The following is a 20,331-nucleotide window of genomic DNA, read 5'->3' as shown; positions in this document are numbered from 1 at the left end:
ACCCACCTTGGCCTTCCAAAGTGTTGAGATTACAGGCAGGAGCCACTGTACCCAACCAAGAAAAAACTGTAAATATGACTTAACTACACTAAGATTTGTGTTCATAAAAAGATACTGTTAATACCGAAAGGTGGCTGGGCATGGTGGCTCACGCCTGTAATCTCAGCATTTTGGGAGGCTGAGGTGGGTGGGGTCAGGAGTTCCAGGTCAGGAGTTCCTTGAGGTCAGGAGTTCGAGACCAGCCTGGCCAACATGGTGAAATCCCGTCTCTACTAAAAATACAAAAATTAGGTGGCCGTGGTGGCGGGTGCCTGTAATCCCAGGTACTCAGGAGGCTGAGGAAGGAGAATCACTTGAAGCCAGCAGGTAGAGGTTGCAGTGAGCGGAGATCGCGCCACTGTACTACAGTCTGGGTGACAGAGCGAGACTCTGCCTCAAAAAAAAAAAAAAAAAAAAAACCCTGAAAAGATGAACCACAGACTGAGAGAAGATATTTTCAATACTTCTATCCAACATAGGACTTATATTCAGAATACTGGAAACACACACACACACACACAACCCCAAAAATCAGTAAGAAAAAAGACAAAGAATCCAAGAAAAAAATGGGTAGGCCGGGCGCGGTGGCTCACGCCTGTAATCTCAGCACTTTGGGAGGCCGAGGCGGGCGGATCACAAGGTCAGGAGATCGAGACCACGGTGAAACCCCGTCTCTACTAAAAATACAAAAAATGAGCCGGGCGCAGTGGCGGGCGCCTGTAGTCCCAGCTACTCGGGAGGCTGGGGCAGGAGAATGGCGTGAACCCAGGAGGCGGAGCTTGCAGTGAGCCAGGATGGCGCCACTGCACTCCAGCCTGGGCGACAGAGCAAGACTCCGTCTCAAAAAAAATAAATAAATAAAATAAAATAAAAATGGGTAAAAATCAGGAACAGGCACTCCCCAGAAAAGGGTATTCAAATGGCCAATAGCAGAAGAAAAGGCACTTAATATCATTACTCATCAGCGAAACGCAAATTAAAATCACAATGAGAACAACAACAAAAAAAAACAAAACAAAACAAAAAAATCACAATGAAATACTTCTAGACAGCCAACAGTATGGCTTTTAATTTTTTTTTTTTTTTTGAGACAGGGTCTCTCTCTGTCACCCAGTCTGTAGTGCAGTAGCGTGAACACAGCTCACCGCAGCCTTGACCCCCTGGGCTCAAGTGATCCTTTAGCCTCAGCCTCCCAAGTAGCTGGGAACACAGATATACGTGGTCCCAGCAAGGATGCCCGCTCTCACCGTTTCCATTCAACACACTAGTGGAGATCTCAGACACTGTATTAAGGCAAGAAAAAAAAAGCTGAAAGCATAAAAATGGAAAAGAACTGCCTCTGTTTGCAGATGACATGATTGTTTAACACAGAAAATCCCAAAGAATGTGCAAATAACTACTAGAATAAATTCTAATAAAAATGTCTTTAGGACTGAAGGACACATTAATATATAAAAGTTAATTGTATTTTCATATTCTAGCAGCAAAAGATTGGTAAATACAATTTAGAAACAATTACCTTTATAATGGCATAAAAAATAAAATGTATTTAGGAATAAACTTAACAGACAATGTCTAAGACCTGTACAATGAAAAGTATAAAAGACATAGGTAAACGGCTAGCTATACTATGTTCATAAACTACAAAAATGCTGTTAAGATGTCAATTCTCCCAAAACTGACATGTAAATTAAACTTACTCCTATAAGGATTCTAGCGTTTGTCATAAGAATTTTTAAATCAAACAAAAAGAACAGAAAGTGTAAGACACCCCTGCTTATATGCTCATCTGATACCTGAAAAAAGTACCAAAGCAATCCACTAGAGGCAAGAAATGCCTTTTCAATAAATAGTGCTGACATAACTTGATATCCGTATGGGGGGAAAAAAGTTTTAGTTTTTATACCACAAACAAAATTAATTTGAAGACCAGGCACACTGGCTCATGTCTGTAATTCCAGCACTTTGGGAGGCCAAGGCACGGGTATCACTTGAGTTCAGGAGTTCAAGACCAGCCTGGGAAACATAGTGAGACCCCATTTCTATAAAAATTAAAAAATTAACCATGTGTGGTGGTGCTTGCTTATAGTTCTAGCTTCTTGGGAGGCTGAGGTGGGAGGATCACTTGAGCCTGGGAGGTTGAAGCTGCAGTGAGTCATCTATGCCACTGCATTCTAGCCTAGGTGACAGACCAAGACCCTGATTCAAAAAACAGAACAACAGGAAGGGGTGCAGTGGCTCACGCCTGCAATCCCAGCTCTTTGGGAGGCTGAGGCAGGCGGATCACTTGAGGTCAGGAGTTGAAGACCAGGCTGGCCAACATGATGAAACCTCGTCTCTACCAAAAATACAAAAATTAGCCGAGCGTGGTGGCATGCACCTGTAGTCCCAGCTACTCAGGAGGCTGAGGCATGAGAATCACTTGAACCCGGGGGGCAGAGGTTGCAGTGAGCTGAGATCGTGCCACTGCCCTCCAGCCTGGGTGGCAGAGTGAGACTCTCAAAAACAAACAAACAAACAAAAATTTAATTTCAAATACATCATAGATCTAAATATAAAAGCTAAATCTACATAGCCTTTTTTTTGTCTTTTAAAATTTTGAGCTACAGTCTTGCTCTGTGGCCCAGGCTGAAGTGCAGTAGTGCAAACATGGCTCACTGCAGCCTTGCCCTGTAAGGTTGCAAGCAGCTGGGACCACAGGTGTAGGCTACCATGTCGGGCTAATTTTTTAATTTTTTGTAGTCATGGGGATCTCACTATGTTGCCCAAACTGGTCTCAAATTCCTGGACTGAAGGGATCCTCCTGCCTTGGCCTGCTAAAGTCTTGGGATTACAGGCGTGGGTCACTGTGCCTGGCTCAATGTAGCTTTTTTTTTTTTTTCCTACATAGAATCTCGTTCTGTTGCCCAGGCTGGATGGAGTGCAGTGGTGTGACCTTGACTCACTGCAACTTCACTCTCCCGGTTCAAGTGATTCTCCTGCCTCAGTGTGCTGAGTAGCTGGGATTACAGGCACCCACCTGGCTATTTTTTTTTTTTTTTTAAGATGAAGTCTTGCTCTGTCGTCCAGGCTAGAGTGCAGTGGCGCGATCTTGGCTTACTGCAGCCTCCGTCTCCCAGGTTCAAGTGATTCTCCTGCCTCAGCCTCCCGAGTAGCTGGGATTATAGGTGCCCACCACCACGCCAAAAAATTGGCCCGGCTAATTTTTTGTATTTCTAGCAGAGATGGGGTTTCGCCGTGTTAGCTAGGATGGTTTCAATCTCCTGACCTTCTGATCCACCCACCTCGGCCTCCTGAAGTACTGGGATTACAAGCATGAGCCATTGCACCCGGCCCAGAATAATAATAATAATAATAATAATAATAGTTATTATTATTATTATCGAGATGGAGTCTTGCTCTGGTGCCGAGGCTGGAGTGCAGTGGTGCAATCTCGGCTCACTGCAACCTCTGCCTCCTGGGTTCAAGTGACTCTTGTGCCTCAGCCTCCTGAGTAGTTGGGACTACAGGCACACACCACCATGCCCAGCTTTTTTTATTTTTTTTTTGAGATGGAGTCTCGTTCTGTCGCCCAGGCTGGAGTGCAGTGGTGCGATCTCCACTCACTGCAAGCTCCGCCTCCTGGGTTCATGCCATTCTCCTCCCTCAGCCTCCCCAGTAGCTGGGACTACATGCGCCCACCGCCACGACCAGCTAATTTTTTTGTATTTTTAGGAGAGACGGGGTTTCACCGTGTTAGCCAGCATGGTCTCGATCTCCTGACCTCGTGATCCACCCGCCTTGGCCTCCCAAAGTGCTGGGATTACAGGCATGAGCCACCGTGCCCAGCCATGCCCAGCTAATTTTTTTGTATTTTTAGTAGAGAACGGTTTCACCATATTGGTCAGGTTGGTCTTCAACTCCTGGCCTCAAGCGATCCACCCACCTCGACCTCCCAAAGTGCTTGGATTACAGGCGTGAACCACCAGGCCCAGCCTCAGTATAGAGCTTACAGGAAAACTAAGTAGAAGATCCTTATCACTTGGGATTTTGAGCCCTCATAAAGTAACCAAAAAAGAAAAGCATGACAAATTGATTTCATGAAAATTAAAACCTTCTGTTTATCAAAAGATATTAAGAAAATGAAAAGGCAAGAAACAGACTTTGTGAAAATATTCACAAAACATGTATCTGACAAACTACTTACATCCAGAATACATAAGGAAATCAGTAAGAAAATAACCCAACTAAAGAAGATGGGCAGACGATGTGAAAAGATGCTTCATAGGGAAGATATACAAAATGGTCAGTAAGCATATGAAAAAGTATACAACTTCGGCCGGGCACGGTGGCTCCTGCCTGTAATCCTAGCACTTTGGGCAAGTGAGGCAGGAGGACTGCTTGAGCCCAGAAGCTGGAGACCAGCATAGGCAACATAGCAACATCTTGTCTCTACAAAAAGTTTTTAAAAAATTAGCCCAGTGTGGTGGCACACACCTGTAGTCCCAGCTACCTGAGAGGCTGAGGCAGGAGGATTGCCCGAACCCAGGAGGCCAAGTCTGCAGTGAGTCGTGATTGCGCCACTGCCCTTCGGCTTGGGTGACAGAGCAAGATCCTGTCTGAAAAAACAAAAAGTATACAACTTCATTAGTCACCAGGGAGATACAAATTAAAGCCAAAAATGATGTATCACCAGTCACCACACACCTACCAATGAGGATGTGAAGCAATCTTCATCTTCGGAAAAAGCTGTAGGGCAGGGGGGTATCCAATCTTTGGCTTCCCTGGGCCACAATGGAAGAAGAATTGTCTTGGGCCACACATAAAATATAACAGCACTAACTATAGCTGATGAGCTTAAAAAAAAAGGGGGGGGGGGGCAAAAAAAGCTCATAGTGTTTTAAGAAAGTTTACGAATTTGTGGCGGGCTGCATTCAAAGCCATCCTGGGCTGTGTGCAGCCTGTGGGCCACAGGTTGGACAAGCCTGGTCTAGGGGATCTCTAATAAAAAATGCACATCTAATCTCTGACTCAGCAATTCTAATCCTAGGCATTTAGTCAAGTGAAAACACATGTCCAAAAACAGATTTGTGTACAACTATTCACAGCAACTTTATTCATAACAGCTAAAAATTGGAAACAGATTCACTGTCAACCAGATAAACTGTGACATATTCATAAAATGGAATACTACTCAGCAATAAAAAGGAGTGAGCTACTAATATATGTAACAACATAGAGGAATCTCAAAAAGATTAAGCTAAATGAAAAAAGGCTTACTCCAGAGCATGTACTTACTGTGTGATTCCATTTACATGGGGTTCTAAAATAGCCAAATCTAATCTTGGTGGAAAAAATCAGAACAGAGCTTGCCTCTGGGGACAGAGGTGGAGATAAGGGATTATAACATAATTATATGATCATTTATATATATATACACACATACGTATATGTACACATATGCGTGTGTGTGTGTGTGTGTGTGTGTGTGTTGGAGGGGGAGAGAGCAAGAGAGAGAGAGAGCAAGAGAGAGAGCCTCTCGCTCTGTCACCCAGGCTGGAGTGCAGTGGCATGATTTTGGGTTCACTACAGCCTTGACCTCCTGGGCTACTAAAGCAGTTCTCCTGAGCAGCTGGGTCAACAGGTGCTTGCCACTACATTCGGCTAATTTTTGTATTTTTTGTAGAGATGGGGTTTCGCCATGTTGCCCAGGCTAGTCTTTTCTTTTCTTTCTTTCTTTTTTTTTTTTCTTGAGACAGTCTCACTCTGTTGCCCAGGCTGGAGTGCATGGCGCAATCTCAGCTCATTGCAACCTCTGCCCTCCTGGGTTCAAGCAATTCTCACGCTTCAGTTTCCTGAATAGCTGGAATTTAGGTGCCCGCCACCACATCCAGCTCATTTTTGTATTTTTAGTAGAGATGGGGTTTCACCACGTTGGCCAGGATGGTGTCGAACTCCTGGCTTCAAGCAATCTGCCCGTCTTGGCCTCCCAAAGTGCTAGGATTACAGGCATTAAAAAATATTTAAAAGAAGAAAAAAATGGATGGATGGATGGATGGATGGATGGATGGATGGGGAAGAGAGGGAGAGACATAAACATAACATGATAAGACAAATACAGTAAAACGAGAATGACAGCATCTAGGTACTGGGTATAAGTGAGCTCATTTGAGAATTTTCAACTTTGCTGTATAATAAAATGTTGGAAAATCAATCACATCACTAAAGTATAAAAAGACAGTATTTGGAAGCACTGGACCTGGTTGGATTAAAAAAAGAAAATCTGCATCAATCCCTGTTGCTGTCACTAAACAGCCGTCTCATTAGCTGTTAAGGAAAACACAGCGTCAGACAGCCGGTTTTGCCATGTAAAAGAAGTCTTCAGCTTGCTGTGTCCTAACACTGGATCTCATATAAATCCCCAAATTCTAAAGGCTAGAAAGGTTTAAAATGTAGACGCAGCTTCAATATCCAGGAGGCAGATCTAAGAACAAGAGATGTAAATCCAGCTCTGGCAGTGGGAAGGGGCGGGGGGCCATGGCGACGCGAAGTTAGAAGCCGCCAGCCACTGAGCCTCTCCAGCCCCAGTAGTTCTGTGTCTGGATGTCGGCCCCATATACTGGCTTAAAACCTCAAGACACTAGAAGATCTCACCAGTGGGAGCAGCCAGAGCAGCTGAAACATGTCCCTGTAAACAATAAATGTTTATCTGGGCAGATAACCTGGCAGATAGCCTTATTCTGATCTTAGGCAACTTGAAACTCCACAATGGGAGGCTGAGCACAGAGGGGCCCCTTCCTCTTTGCCACATGGGTAGGAAGCAGAGATGGAAGGTGGTCCTGGCTCCTACCACACGAGAGGTGGCAGAAAGCCACTCTCTGTAAATGCCAACTTCTTCCCTACTGGATGATGGCCAGATTCCCTTAAAGACAGAGGGTGGGGACAGAGAAGTCAAGTCAACCAACGCTAAACAATGCTACCGCATAAAGCTGGCTGTTACACCATAGCCCTGAAGGTATGAGGAACTCTGGCGTGTTTGGCTGCTGCCACAGGAACCGCACTGGCTAAGGGCTTCCCCAGGCCTGGGTGGGATGCTTGTCACTGACTCTGGCCACACACATAGGCTCAGTCGCCACCTCGGTCAGTGGCAAACAGCTGCTGAGAGGGGAGGAGTAGACCCAGGGGTGCTGTGTGCTGCACAGCCAAATCTTCCACTTTTGGAGACTCCAAACAATATTCCTAAGAGCCATATGGCTTAAACCCCATGGAGGTACCAGACAAAAGGCCGTATGGGGAAAGAGGCAGCTGGAAGGAAGGAATGGAAGTGTGTTGATGGCACAGAAACTCCTCTGACAATTAACTCTGCAAACAATTTTACTACCAGTTCTGAAACCCCAATTCCTAACTGACAAATGCAATCTTGGCACTGGTTATTCCTCCCACCTATATACTTCTGCCCATACTGTTCTTGGAAGAAGACAGGATAGGGAAGTGAAACCCACAGTATGCCGAAAGGGAAGTTGAGCTCTCATTCATAAGACTACGAAGCTCTCTCACAGGGAAGAGAATGGAGATGGCATGATAAAGGCTCTTTGCTCTGAAATAGCACCGAAGTGAAGCCCGGCAGAGCCAGGGTGTGGATCCTGGACGGAGCGCCGAGGAGGAGTGTGTTTGTGTGTATGTTTGCGCTCATCTGGTTTTTGTTGGGGGAAGGTGACAATTCATTCTTTTGATTTCATTCAAACTTATAGCTGCTTTTATAATCACTTCCTGAAAACGCAGTAGGAAGAGAGTGGTATGTGCTCACCCCACCCTCCATTTAACACTGCCCCAGCAATCCAACTATGCGCTTTACACTGAGAAGAGGCCAGCTTTTTGCCTTTGGCAGCACTGAAGGCCAGACATTACCAGCACTCCTGTGTACAGCTCAAGGCTCCACCCAAACCAGACTGCACACACTGAATCCAAGAGGAATATCATTCCAGAACAACAACCCAGGAGAGAGAGAGGAGAGCTGAGGAGGCTGGGTGGGACAGTTGGGACACTTCTAACTTCTGACACCAGGACACCCAAGTGGTTGGCAGAGGCATTTCGGTAGTGCGGTGACAGATCAACTGTAGTGTGGGAAATCCCAAATGCTATCGTAAAGAAGTTATCTCTGCACAAAGAGAGGGGTGACAACAAGGGTGGGGTACAGGCCACAGGGCAGTAAGGTAGAGAAATCAGCTTTAGCGAACTGGCTAACTACTGGGCTAGTCCAATTCTGAATACACAAGTGATATTCTAGCCTCTTTTCAGGAGAGACTGATGTGGAGTAGTCATGGGAGGCCAGGAAACAAAGTTCCATTTCTGGCCTAAAGTGGATTGGAGGGTTCCTCCGCAGAGAGTCATAATACAGTGTTTATATAAAACCCCACAAACCCACTGCTCCTGGCTGTCCGAGGCCAAAGGCATCTTCTTCCTGGAGAGCTACGTCTCTTACCCTCTAGGCTCTAAGACGCCCTCTTTTACTTAGTAAGGTTTCCTGTTTACTCTGAGATCTGCAGATCTCCCCAAGGAGTCTTTAGAGAGAAGCCAGGGAAGGGGGCAGCAGGGAGACTGAACAGTACTAAGGACACAGGTCCTCCGCATCCTACCATTACTTCTCACATGGCAGAAAAACGAATGGACACTGAAAGGGGGTTTCCTGGTTTAACTAATTATTTACAGCGTTTATTCTTTATTTTTTTTTTCTAATGTGCAGGCATCTCTTAGATTGTTGACCCTCAAGGAAAATGCAATTGGGAGCACAACCATGACTGACACCTAAAGGCACATTTTATTGCTGTTCCCATGAGAACACCATCAGAATGATGACCAAGGTATATACCGCTACAAAATAATCAGCATCTCCATTTGGAGAAGGAATTTCTTTTAAAAACACCCCATTTGGGGCACTATGGTCTCCTCCTCTATGGAAACAGGAAGAGGCAGAAGGAGTTCCATTCCTGCCACAGCAGAGTCTACTTTTTGCTAATTTTTTGGAAAACAAGTTCTCTTTGGCTCTGGAGAAAACCAGACATTTCCAAAGGGAAAATAGAGAAGGAGACAGAGTCTGATGTGGCAAGACTTGTAGCCCTCTTGTATCTCCAAAACAGAGATAACCCGGAGGGACCCAAATCCCTATGTATATTCACCTTCTAACCATGCAATCCATATAATCCAGATTTCCGGAGACACTACAAGGCCTCTGAAGATGTCACCACAATCCTATGATTTAGGAAGAAAAGAAAATCTGAGGATAATTCTCTTGGGCTGTGCTGGCCAACAGGATGACCATTAGCTACAATATAGCCAAACTTAAATTTAAATTTCCTAAAATTGAATATAATTAAAAATGAAGTTCCAATAAATGGAAAAACATCCTATGTTCATGAATTAGAAGACAATATTGTTACGCTAACAATAGTAACCAAAGCAATCTACAGATTCAATGCAATTCCTATCAAAATCCCAATGGCATTTTCCACAGATACATAAAAACACATCTTAAAATTCATATGGAATCTAGCTGGATGCAATGACCCATGCCAGTAGTCCCAGAACTCTGGGAGGCAAAAGCGGGCAGACTGCTTGAGGTCAGGAGTTGGAGACCAGCCTGGTCAACATGGCAAAACCCCGTTTCTATTAAAAATACAAAAATTAGCTGGGTGTGGTGGTGCATGCCTGTAATCCCAGGTACTTGGGAGGCTAAAGCACAAGAATCGCTTGAACCTGGGAGATGGAGGTTGCAGTGAGTTGACACTGTGCCACTGCACTCCAGCATGGGCAATTGAGCGAGAACCCGTCTCAAAAAAAAAAAAAAAAAAAAAAAAAAAAAAATTCATATGGAATCTTAAGGGACTCCATACAGTCAAAATAATCTTGAAAAGGAACAAAAGTTAGAGGGCGCATGCTTCTGGATTTCAAAACTTACTGCAAAACTATACTAATCAAAATGGTGTGGTACTGGCATAGAATAGAACAGAAAACCTAGAAGTAAACTCTCACAAATACAGGGTCAACTGACTTTTGACAAGGGTGCCAAGACCAATTCCAATCTTATGGAAGGAATAGTCTTTTCAACAAAAAGAGCTTTAAAAAACCTGGATATTCACATGCAAAAGAATGAAGCCAGACCCTTACCTAACACCATATACAAAAACCAATTCAAAACGGACCAAAGACCTAAAAGGAGCTAAAACTAGAAAACTCTTAGAAGAAAGCATAAGGGAAAATCTTTATGACACGAGATTTGGCAATGATTTCTTGGATATGACATCAAAAGGATAGGAAACAGAAGAAAAAATAAGCAGGCTGGACACACCGCCTCACGTTTGTAATCCCAGCACTTCGGGAGGCTGAGGCAGGTAGATCATTTGAGGTTGGGAGTTTGAGACCAGACTGGCCAACATGGTGAAACCCCGTCTCTACTAAAAATACAAAAATTAGCTGGGCGGGCCCCTGTAATCCCAGCTATTTGAAAGGCTGAGGCACAAGAATCACTTGAACCCAGGAGGTGGAGGTTGCAGTGGGCCAAGATCAAGACACTGCACACCGGCCTGGGCAACAGAGTGAGGCTCAGTCTCAAGAAAAAAAGAAAAAAAAAGAAAAAAGCCAACCGGATTTTATCAAAATTAAACACTTTTGTGCATCAAAGGTAGTGACTCACACCTGTAATCCCAGCACTTTGGGAGGCTGTGGTGGGACGATTGCTTGAGGCCTGAGAGTTCAAGAGAAGCTCTGGTAACATGGGGAGACCCTATTTCTACACACACGTGCACGCATGCAAACACACAGACACACGCACACATACACGCACGCACATGCACACATGCACAAGCACACACACGCGTGAACACACGCGTGCATACAATTAGCTGGGTGTGGTGGTACGTGCTTGTGGTCCCAGCTACTTAGGACGCTGAGGTGGGAGGATCCCTTGGGCTTGGGAGTTGGAGGCTGCAGTGAGCCGTAATGGTGACACTGCATTCCAGCCTGGGCAACAGAGAGAGATCCTGTCTCAAAAAAAAAAAAAAAGGACAAATATTGCATGATTCCACTTATATGAGGTACTTACAAGAGGGAAATCCATAGAGCTATAAAGCAGAAGTTGCCAGGGGAAGGGGGAATGAGGAGTGAGTGTTTAATGGTCACAGCATTTGGAATCATGAAAAGTTCTGGAAATGGATAGTAGTGATGGTTGCACAACACTGCGAATGTACTTAATGGCACTGAGTTGTACACTTAAAAAATTGTTGAAATGGTAAATCCTTTTTTTCCCTCTTTAAATAGACACTTTATTAGATCCACAGGCGACAATATCCCAGAGCTACTGTTAGGCACGTAAATACAGACCCTGCTAAAGGTTTAATATTATCAAGCTTGTGTGACTCAAGCATGGTTTTGGGGCCAGCAACCTCAGTTCCTATCTTCCTGTCTCTCTGGGTGAGGGCCCGATCTTGCTGGGCATGCAATGTCACTATTTCTGTTCTCAATTCCAGCAGCTTCCTTTCGTTCAATGAATACAATTCTTTTACTCTGCTCTTTTCTAGGCTGAAGTCTAATTTAGTATCTCTTAGGACTTTAATCACTTCATCCATTACTTGTTTTAACTGATTTAGTTTGAGTTTTATTTTCTCATTTTCTGCTCTGAGGGCTGAAAATTCACACTTCTCCCAAGTAATCATATCCTTTTCCACATTCAGTCTGAGACATTATTGGCTGAAGAGCGATCTCCTGCTGCATCTTGGTGGCCATATCTTTGTAGACGATACCCATGTTGGTCTCCAGGACCTTGACCAATGCAGACACAATGATTTCTGCTTGCTGAGTAGCAAACCCATTGTCTTCCAGTAAGCACACTAAGGCATGAGTGTCAAAGTAGAGCTTCCCACTCCCAGAAGAGGTGAAATCTCTCCTTTTGCGCTCCAGCTGCAGGTATCCAGCAGACCCCTGCAGGAAGGGAGTGTGGGCGCCACGCCGAGGCACAGGCGAAGGGCGCTGGCAGCAGCGGCGATGCCCGGGGTAAGGCCCCACGGGCACATCCATGTGCCACTGCGTCTGGCCAAGGGTGCGGCGTACCCAAGGCACGAGTGTTCCCAGTCCCCAAGCTGCTGGCACAGGGCAGCAGTGGCCAAGTGCAGGGAGGGCACGAAATGGTAAATTTTATGTGTGCATATTTTACCACAATTTAAAAAATCATTTCTTCAGGTAGACCAGCCACATTTCATGTGCTCAACAGCTACACGCGGCCAGTAGTTACCACACCAGACAGTGTAAAGTAGAATACTTTCACCACTGCAGAAAGTTCTATTGGACAGCATGGCTCTAGAGTTAGATTAAAAACCAATGGATTCTGATTTCAACAGTACTAAGCTATATGCCACTCTACTGCCTTATGCTTTATTCTGTATGCCACTATCCTGCCAATTTGTTATTCTAACAGCCTCTCCAAGCATTGTATACCCACTATTGTAAACTTGAGGCCCGGCACGGTGGCTCATGCCTGTAATCCCAGCACCTTGGGAGGCCGAGGCAGGTGGATCACTTGAGGTCAGGAGTTTGAGACTAGCTTGACCAACATGGTGAAGCCCCATCTCTACTAAAAACACAAAAATTAGCTGGGCATGGTGGTGCGCACCTGTAGTCCCAGCTACTTGGGAGACTGAGCTGGGAGAATCATTTGAACCCAGGAGGTGGAGGTTGCACTGAGCCAAGATCGTGCCACTGCACTCTAGCCTGGTGACAGAGCAAGATTCCATCAAAAAAAGGAAGGAAGGAAGGAAGGAAGGAAGGAAGGAAGGAAGGAAGGAAGGAAGGAAGGAAGGAAGGAAGGAAGGGAGGGAGGGAGGGAGGGAGGGAGGGAGCGAGGGAGGGAGGGAGGAAGGAGAGAAATGGCATGCAAGCAGCAGAGTAAAAACCTTTAAGAAAATGAAAGAAATATGTTATCTCCCACGAAACAACTATGAGTCAAGAATATGTTCATGTTGAAGTTTGGAAGAGTACACTGACTATTTTAGGAAGAAAATGATAGTTTTAAATTAGAATTTTATTACGGGGCTGGGTGGGGTGGCTCACACCTGTAACCCCAGCATTTTGGGAAGCCAAGGCAGACGGATCGCTTGAGCCCAGGATGGCGAAACCCCATCTTTATTAAAAATACAAAAAAGTAGCCAGGTGTGGTGGCACACGCCCATAGTCTCAGTTATTCAGGAGGCTGAGGTAGGAGGGGCAAGCCCAGGGAGGCTGAGGCTGCAGTGAGCCATAATCGCACCACTGTACTCCAGCCTGGGCAATGGGAATAAGAACCTATTTTTAAAAAATTATTAATGTATAACCCCATATGAACAGGTTAAAAAGAAAAACTACACGATCATCAACAGATTAAGAAAAAATATTTAATAAAATTAAACCCTTATTTGTGATTTTAAAAAAATACTCAGCTATCTAGGAATAGAAGTGAATGTTCTTAACCTGACAAGATACACTTATCAGAAATCTATGGGCCAGGCATGGTTGGTCACACCTGTAATCCCAGCACTTTGCAAGGCTGAGACGGGCAGACCACCTGAGGTAAGGAGTTTGAGACCAGCCTGGCCAACATGGTGAAATCCTGTTTCTACTTAAAATAAAAAAATCAGCCTGGCATGGTGGTGCGCGCCTGTAACCATAGTTACTCGGGAGGCTGAGACAGGAGAATCGCTTGAACCCGGGAGGTGGAGGTTGCAATGAGCCAAGATCATGCCACTGCACTCCAGCCTAGGTGACAGGGCAAGGCTCTGTCTCAAAAAAAAAAAAAAAAAAAAACAAACGAAAAAGAAAAAGAAAAAGAAGAAAAAAAAGAAATCTATGACAAGTAGATTTAATGTAACTTTAGAAGCATTGCTATTAAAGTTAGAAACAAAGAATTTCTATTATTATGGTTACTCTTACAGAACAAGACAGCTCAGTAAAGTTGATAGATATAAGATGAAAAGAAACAGCATTTATATTCATACCATTAATAGTTAACTAGAAAATATTATAAATTAGTAACAAAATCTGTGCAAGGGTTTTATGGGAAATATTACAAAACATCCTTGAAGGGCATAAAAGACCTGAATAAATTAACAGTATATCATGTTCATGGATGGGAAGACTAAATACTGTATATGGCAATTGCTCACTGGTTCAATGGAACAGAACAGAGGACTAGGAAACGGAAATCTGCTTTACAAAATAAATCCCAAATGGAATGAACATATAAATGGAAAACCAAAATGAAAACCAAACATTCAGAAGAAAAATCTAAAGTAAAACTAAAACTTTTAGAAGAAAAATGTTGTTATATATTCTTTATGACCTCAGGGTATGTAAGGTTTCCTTTTTTTCATGTAAAATTGCAATTATTCTTGGTAATATTTTAACCTAACAACCAAGTGATTTAAAAAAAAAAAAAAGATCAAATGGGCCAGGCATGGTGGATCACCTGAGGTCAGGAGTTCGACACCAGCCTGTCCAACATGGTGAAACCCTGTCTCTACTAAAAATACAAAAATTAGCCAGGCATGGTGGTGGGCGCCTGTAATCCCAGCTACTCGGGAGGCTGAGGCAGGAGAATCACTTGAACCCAGGAGGCAGAGATTGCAGTGAGCCAAAATTGCGCCATTGCACTCCAGCCTGGACGACAAGAGCAAGACTTCGTCTTTAAAAAAAGATAAAATGACAAAGTCTTATACAGAGATAAAAGTAACCCTTTTACCCCACAAAATTATAAGCTCTGGCTTATGATTAGGACAATTGATTTTATATACAATAAAACTTTAAGCATATTTGCTATTAAATGCATGCCAGTGGTCTTGTTTTAATTAATTTTTTTAAATTATGGAAAATCTCAAACATATATAAAAGGAGAGACTAGTATAATAAATAAACCTGATACCATCGTCTAGCTTCAACAATTAGCAATATATGGCCAATATTGCACACTCAGAACGGATTTCTTTTTTTTTTTTTTTTGAGATGGAGTCTCGCTCTGTCGCCCAGGCTGGAGTGCAGTGGTGCAATCTCGGCTCACTGCAAGCTCCGCCTCCCGAGTTCAAGTGATTCTCCTGCCTCAGTCTCCCGAGTAGCTGGGACTACAGGTGTCTGGCCACCATGCCCAGCTAATTTTTTTTTTTTTGTATTTTTAGTAGAGACCATATTGCCAGGCTGGTCTTGAACTCCTGACCTTGTGATTTGCTCACCTCGGTCTCCCAAAATGCTGGGGGATTCCAGGCATGAGCCCCTGTGCCCAGCCGGAAAGGATTTCTTAAGTAAGACATAAACCAGAAAGGAAATGGCTGATTTGTCATAAAAATTTTTATGCAAAGAAAATGCTGTAAATAAATTTAAAATTATACACTGGGTGATCCGCTATGCACGTAGCTGACAAAGATTCACATGCAGACTTGTAAATCAATAAAAACCAATCAGCCGGGCACGGTGGCTCATGCCTGTAATCCTAGCACTTTAGGAGGCTAAGGCAGGCGGATCACTTGAGGACAGGAGTTCAAGACCAGCCTGGCCAACATGGTAAAACCCCGTTTCTACTAAAAATACAAAAATTAGCCAGGTGTGGTGGTAGGCACCTGTAATCCCAGTTACCCGGGAGACTGAGGCAGGAGAATCCCTTCAACCCAGGAGGCGGAGGTTGTAGTGAGCCAAGATGGCACCACTGCACTCCAGCATTGGGTGACAGAGCGAGACTCTGTCTCCAAAAAAAAAAAAGAAGGAACTTTTGAACTCGAGCAATCCTCCTGCCTTGGCCTCTCAAAGTGTTGGGATTACAGGCATGAGCCACCATGCCCAGTGAATTTATTTTGCTTACTTATTTCTTTACTTGTTTGCTCTGCATCCCCATAACTGGAACGTAAAATCTGTGAGGTAAGAGACTATGCCTGTCTCATTCACCACAAAATCCCTAGCACTGTGAATGCCTGGTAAATAGTAAGTGTTTAATAAATATCTAATGTTGAATGAACACCAGAAGTCAAGCCTCAGAGCAACTTAACAGCAGATGTGTCACCCTGGCTACATGTGGACTGTAGATTCAAGCGCCAGTCCCACTGAGGTGTCTATGGGGAAGAGGTGTGGGACGATCAATGGATAGTGCTCTTACCTGTTACAACTCAGTACCAGGGGGAGTGGGAGAGAAGAGAAAATACAAAATTGTATTTGGAAAGCAAATTTCTATTAACAAGATATAGAAACTTTGAGCCTCTGGATTCTCTGCAGACATCTCATTAATTCCCCAGCACAATCTTCTCATGCAAGTTCCTACATGAGGTACAGGAACTAAATTTCTAAAACCCTAAACCATGTCAATCTCTTTTCCCAGCCTCGGGTCTGAGAGAGTGACAGAAGAAGAAAGGGGACAGTGAAGAGAAACCAAGAAGGCACATTAAATAGATTGCCTTTTGTTGTTGTTGAGACAGGGTCTCATTTTGTCACTCAGGGTGGTGGGAACATAGGTCACTGCAGCCTCAACCTCCCAGGCTCAAGCAATGTCCCTGCCTCACCCCCCAAGAAGCTGGGACTATAGGCACATGCTACCACATCTGGCTAATTTTTGTATATTTTGTAAAGACAGGGATTCACCATGTTGTAATCTCAGCACCTTGGGAGGCCAAGGTGGGTGGATTACTCGAGGCCAGGAGGTCGAGACCAGCCTGGTCGACATGGTGAAACCCCATCTCTACTAAAAATACAAAAATTACCCGGGCGTGGTGGTGCGTGCCTGTAGTCTCAACTACTCTACTTGGGAGGCTGAGGCAGGAGAATCACTTGAACCCGGGAGGCAGAGGTTGCAGTGAGTGAGATGGCACCACTGCACTCCAGCCTGGGTGACAGACTGAGACTCTGTCTGGAGGAAAAAAAAAAGTTTAAAAACATGTAAATTCTTAGAATAATATCTAAGACAAAGCAAGTCCTCAGTAAACTGTAGCTTTTATTGTAATTATTCATCTGCGAGAGAGGGAACTTACGTTTAATTCTTTGGAAAAAATGGCAGCCCTGGAGGCTTAGATGACTAAATCATTAGCTAACAAGTCAGAGACAACATGAAACAGTGGGAAAGCCCCAGACCAAATATTAAAACACCTGCTGGAGCAGAGTTTGCCAGTTACCTCCCAATCCAGTCTTCCCCTCTTTAGCAAAGTAACTCTGATTTTTAACTAAGAGTGTGAGTGTGTGTGTGTGTTTTAGACACAGGGTCTCAATATTTCACCCAGGGATGGGATACAGCGGCATGATCATGGCTCACTGCAGCCTCGAACTCCTGGGCTCCAGTGATCCTCCCGCCTCAGTCTCTAGAGTAGCTAGGATTACAGGTACGTGTTACCACATCTGGCTAATAGCTGGGTACGTTTCTGCCAGTCAGGTGACTGTATTTTCAGCCCTCTCTAGGACAGCCATGTGACTCTCGAGATGTTTATAAATATAACTTCTACATAAAACCTTGAAGAAGTCTCTTTAAATGTATGGGGCATACCCTTTCTGTTTCATTCCTCCATTAAGCTTCCTGCTGATGCTCTACTAACCATCTTGGGATGGGACCACATCGTAGGATGTTGTATATTAAGCTCCAGTGTCTGCCAATTTGGGGAAGCCAAGTGGTAGAGCCTGAACACTAGCCCTGGACTGCCTATGTCTAGACTCTTGATCTAACAGGATAAAACTATATGTTTAGGACTCTTATTCACCTAAATCTAATAGAAACTGATAGGTTTAGGTTCTGACCTAGTATCACCATATGATCTCAGATAAATCAGTCTAATTCTTAATCTTCTCAGCTGTAAAATGTGATAATGCCCACTTTGGGAGGCCGAGGTGGGTGGATCACGAGGTCAGGAGTTTGAGACTAGCCAGGATAATCTGGTGAAACCCCGTCTCTACTAAAAATACAACTAGCTGGGTGTGGTGGTGCGCGCCTGTAATCCCAGCTATTTGGGAGGCTGAGACAGAACTGTTTGAACCCAAGAGGCAAAGGTTGCAGTGAGCCGAGATCGTGCCATTGCGCTACAACCTTGGAGCCTGGGTGACAGAGCGAGACTCCGTTTCAAAAAAAAAAAAAGTGACAATGCCTCGCAGAACTATAGTGGAAATCAAATGAAACAATACATCATGATAGCACTATGGAAAATGTTGATGTAAGTTTTATCAATGAAAATGAAACACCGAGAATGGAAAAGCAAGTGTTAATGATGAAGGCATAGAGATAAAGACAAAATAACTTTTAAAAAGTCTATGAAAGGAGGCTGTGTTTCTAAGAGTAGAAAACTTTCTTACAGAAGGTCATGAAAATTGATCATGTTGGAGATAATATTCTGAATCCTGCTAAATACACTACTAAATTATCTCAGCAGGAATCTTGTAATTTACCACTCTTTGAAGTCTGTAGCTTCTGATGCTGATTCATTCCTAATTAAATGGCTTTAGCTATTCAAATCCTAGTACCTCCCTCTCAATATCCTCCCTGTCATCATCCCAGACCTTTTAAAAAAATAGTTTTATTTTACTTTATTTATTTTTTTGACACAGAGTCTCACTCTGTCACCCAGGCTAGAGTTCTGTGGCACGATCTCGGCTCACTGCAACCTCTGCCTCCTGGGTTCAAGCGATTCTCCCGCCTCAGCCTCCCGAGTAGCTGGGATTACAGGCATAAGCCACTACACCCACCTAATTTTTGTATTTTTAGTGGAGATGGGGTTTTGCCATGCTGACCAGGCTGGTCTCAAACTCCTGACCTCAGGTGATCCACCTGCCTCGGCCTCCCAAAGTGCTGGGATTACAGGCATGAGCCACTGCACCCGGCCTAATAGTTTTATTTTAAATTGGCAAAGAGTAATTGTATATATTTATGAAGGACAATGTGATATTTTGATAAATGTGTACATGTGGAACAATCAAATTGGGCAATGTAACACATCTGTCATCTCATATACTTATTTATTTGTGGTGAGAACATTTAAAATCTATTCTTTAAGCTATTTTGAAATATACATTATTCACTCTAGTCACCATGCTTTACAACAGATCATAAGAACCTACTCCTCTCGTCTAATAAAAACTCTGTATCCTTTGCCCAACACCTCCTCTTTCCCCATCCACCCCCACCAACCCCAACCTTAATAACTGAGTTATACTTAGTGACTTTATCACAAAGCAAAGTCGTCTAAGAGAACTTTATGGCAATAATGGAAATGTTCTATATTATGCTTGACAATACAGTACCCATCAGTCTCACGTGGTTACTGGCCACTTGAAATGTGACTAGTGTGACTGAAGAACTGAATTTTCAATTTTATTTAATTGTAATTAACTAAGTTTTGATTGATTGAGACAGGGTTCTCATTCTGTCACCCAGGCTGGAGTGCAGTGGTGCAATCACAGCTCACTGTAGCCTTAACCTCTCAGGTTCAAACAATCTTCCCACCTTAGCCCCTTGAGTAGCTGGGACTAGAGGCACGTACCACCATGCCAAGCTAACTTAAATTTTTTGTAGAGATGGGATCTCACTATGTTGTCCAGGCTGGTCTTGAACTCTTTTTTTTTTTTTTTTTTTTTTGAGACGGAGTCTTGCTCTGCCGCCCGTGCTGGAGTGCAGTGGCCGGATCTCAGCTCACTGCAAGCTCCGCCTCCCAGGTTCCCGCCATTCTCCTGCCTCAGCCTCCCGAGTAGCTGGGACTATAGGCGCCGCCACCTCGCCCGGCTAGTTTTTTTGTATTTTTTTAATAGAGACGGGGTTTCACCGTGTTAGCCAGGATGGTCTCGATCTCCTGACCTCGTGATCCGCCCGTCTCGGCCTCCCAAAGTGCTGGGATTACAGGCTTGAGCCACGGCGCCCGGCTGGTCTTGAACTCTTGGACTCAATCCTCCCACACTGGCCTCTCAAAGTGCTGGGATTACAGGCATGAGATACCACACCTAGCCTATATATATATATGTGTGTGTGTGTGTGTGTGTGTATATATATACACACACACACACATTATATACACACACACATACACATATATATATTTTTTAAGACAGTCTTGCTCTGTCGACCAGGCTGGAGTGCAATGGTGTGATCCTGGCTCACTGCAACCTCTGCCCTGGGGGGTTCAGGTGATTTTCGTGTCTCAGTTTCCTGAGTAGCTGGGATTACAGACATGCACACCATGCCTGGCTAATTTTTGTATTTTTAGCAGAGATGGGGTTTCACCATGTTGGCCAGGCTAGTCTTGAACTCCTGGCCTCAAGCAATCTACCCGCCTCAGCCTCCCATAGTGC

At 44.2% G+C, this 20,331-nt stretch overlaps 2 protein-coding genes across 3 annotated transcripts in view; both read right to left on the bottom strand.

Annotated features, from left to right (window-relative positions):
- SMG6 (SMG6 nonsense mediated mRNA decay factor) overlaps nt 1-20,331 on the bottom strand; it is a 244,460-nt gene that overhangs the window by 57,696 nt on the left and 166,433 nt on the right. The window lies entirely within an intron of this gene.
- Nucleotides 11,380-12,835, bottom strand: LOC126938889 (mitochondrial calcium uniporter regulator 1-like). The gene has a single exon (XM_050763601.1). The coding sequence runs from the start codon at nt 12,085-12,087 to the stop codon at nt 11,704-11,706; it is 384 nt and encodes a 127-aa protein (XP_050619558.1). The 5' UTR covers nt 12,088-12,835; the 3' UTR covers nt 11,380-11,703.

This window comes from Macaca thibetana, chromosome 16, assembly GCF_024542745.1.
Source record: "Macaca thibetana thibetana isolate TM-01 chromosome 16, ASM2454274v1, whole genome shotgun sequence".
Taxonomy (NCBI): domain Eukaryota; kingdom Metazoa; phylum Chordata; class Mammalia; order Primates; family Cercopithecidae; genus Macaca; species Macaca thibetana.
Note: the sequence above shows the minus strand (reverse complement) of the source record. Positions and strands in the feature narration are given on the sequence as shown.

Coding starts and splice junctions, on each gene's coding strand:
- LOC126938889 (XM_050763601.1), bottom strand. CDS start 12,087: ATGGATGTGCCCGTGGGGCCTTACCCCGGGCATCGCCGCTGCTGCCAG.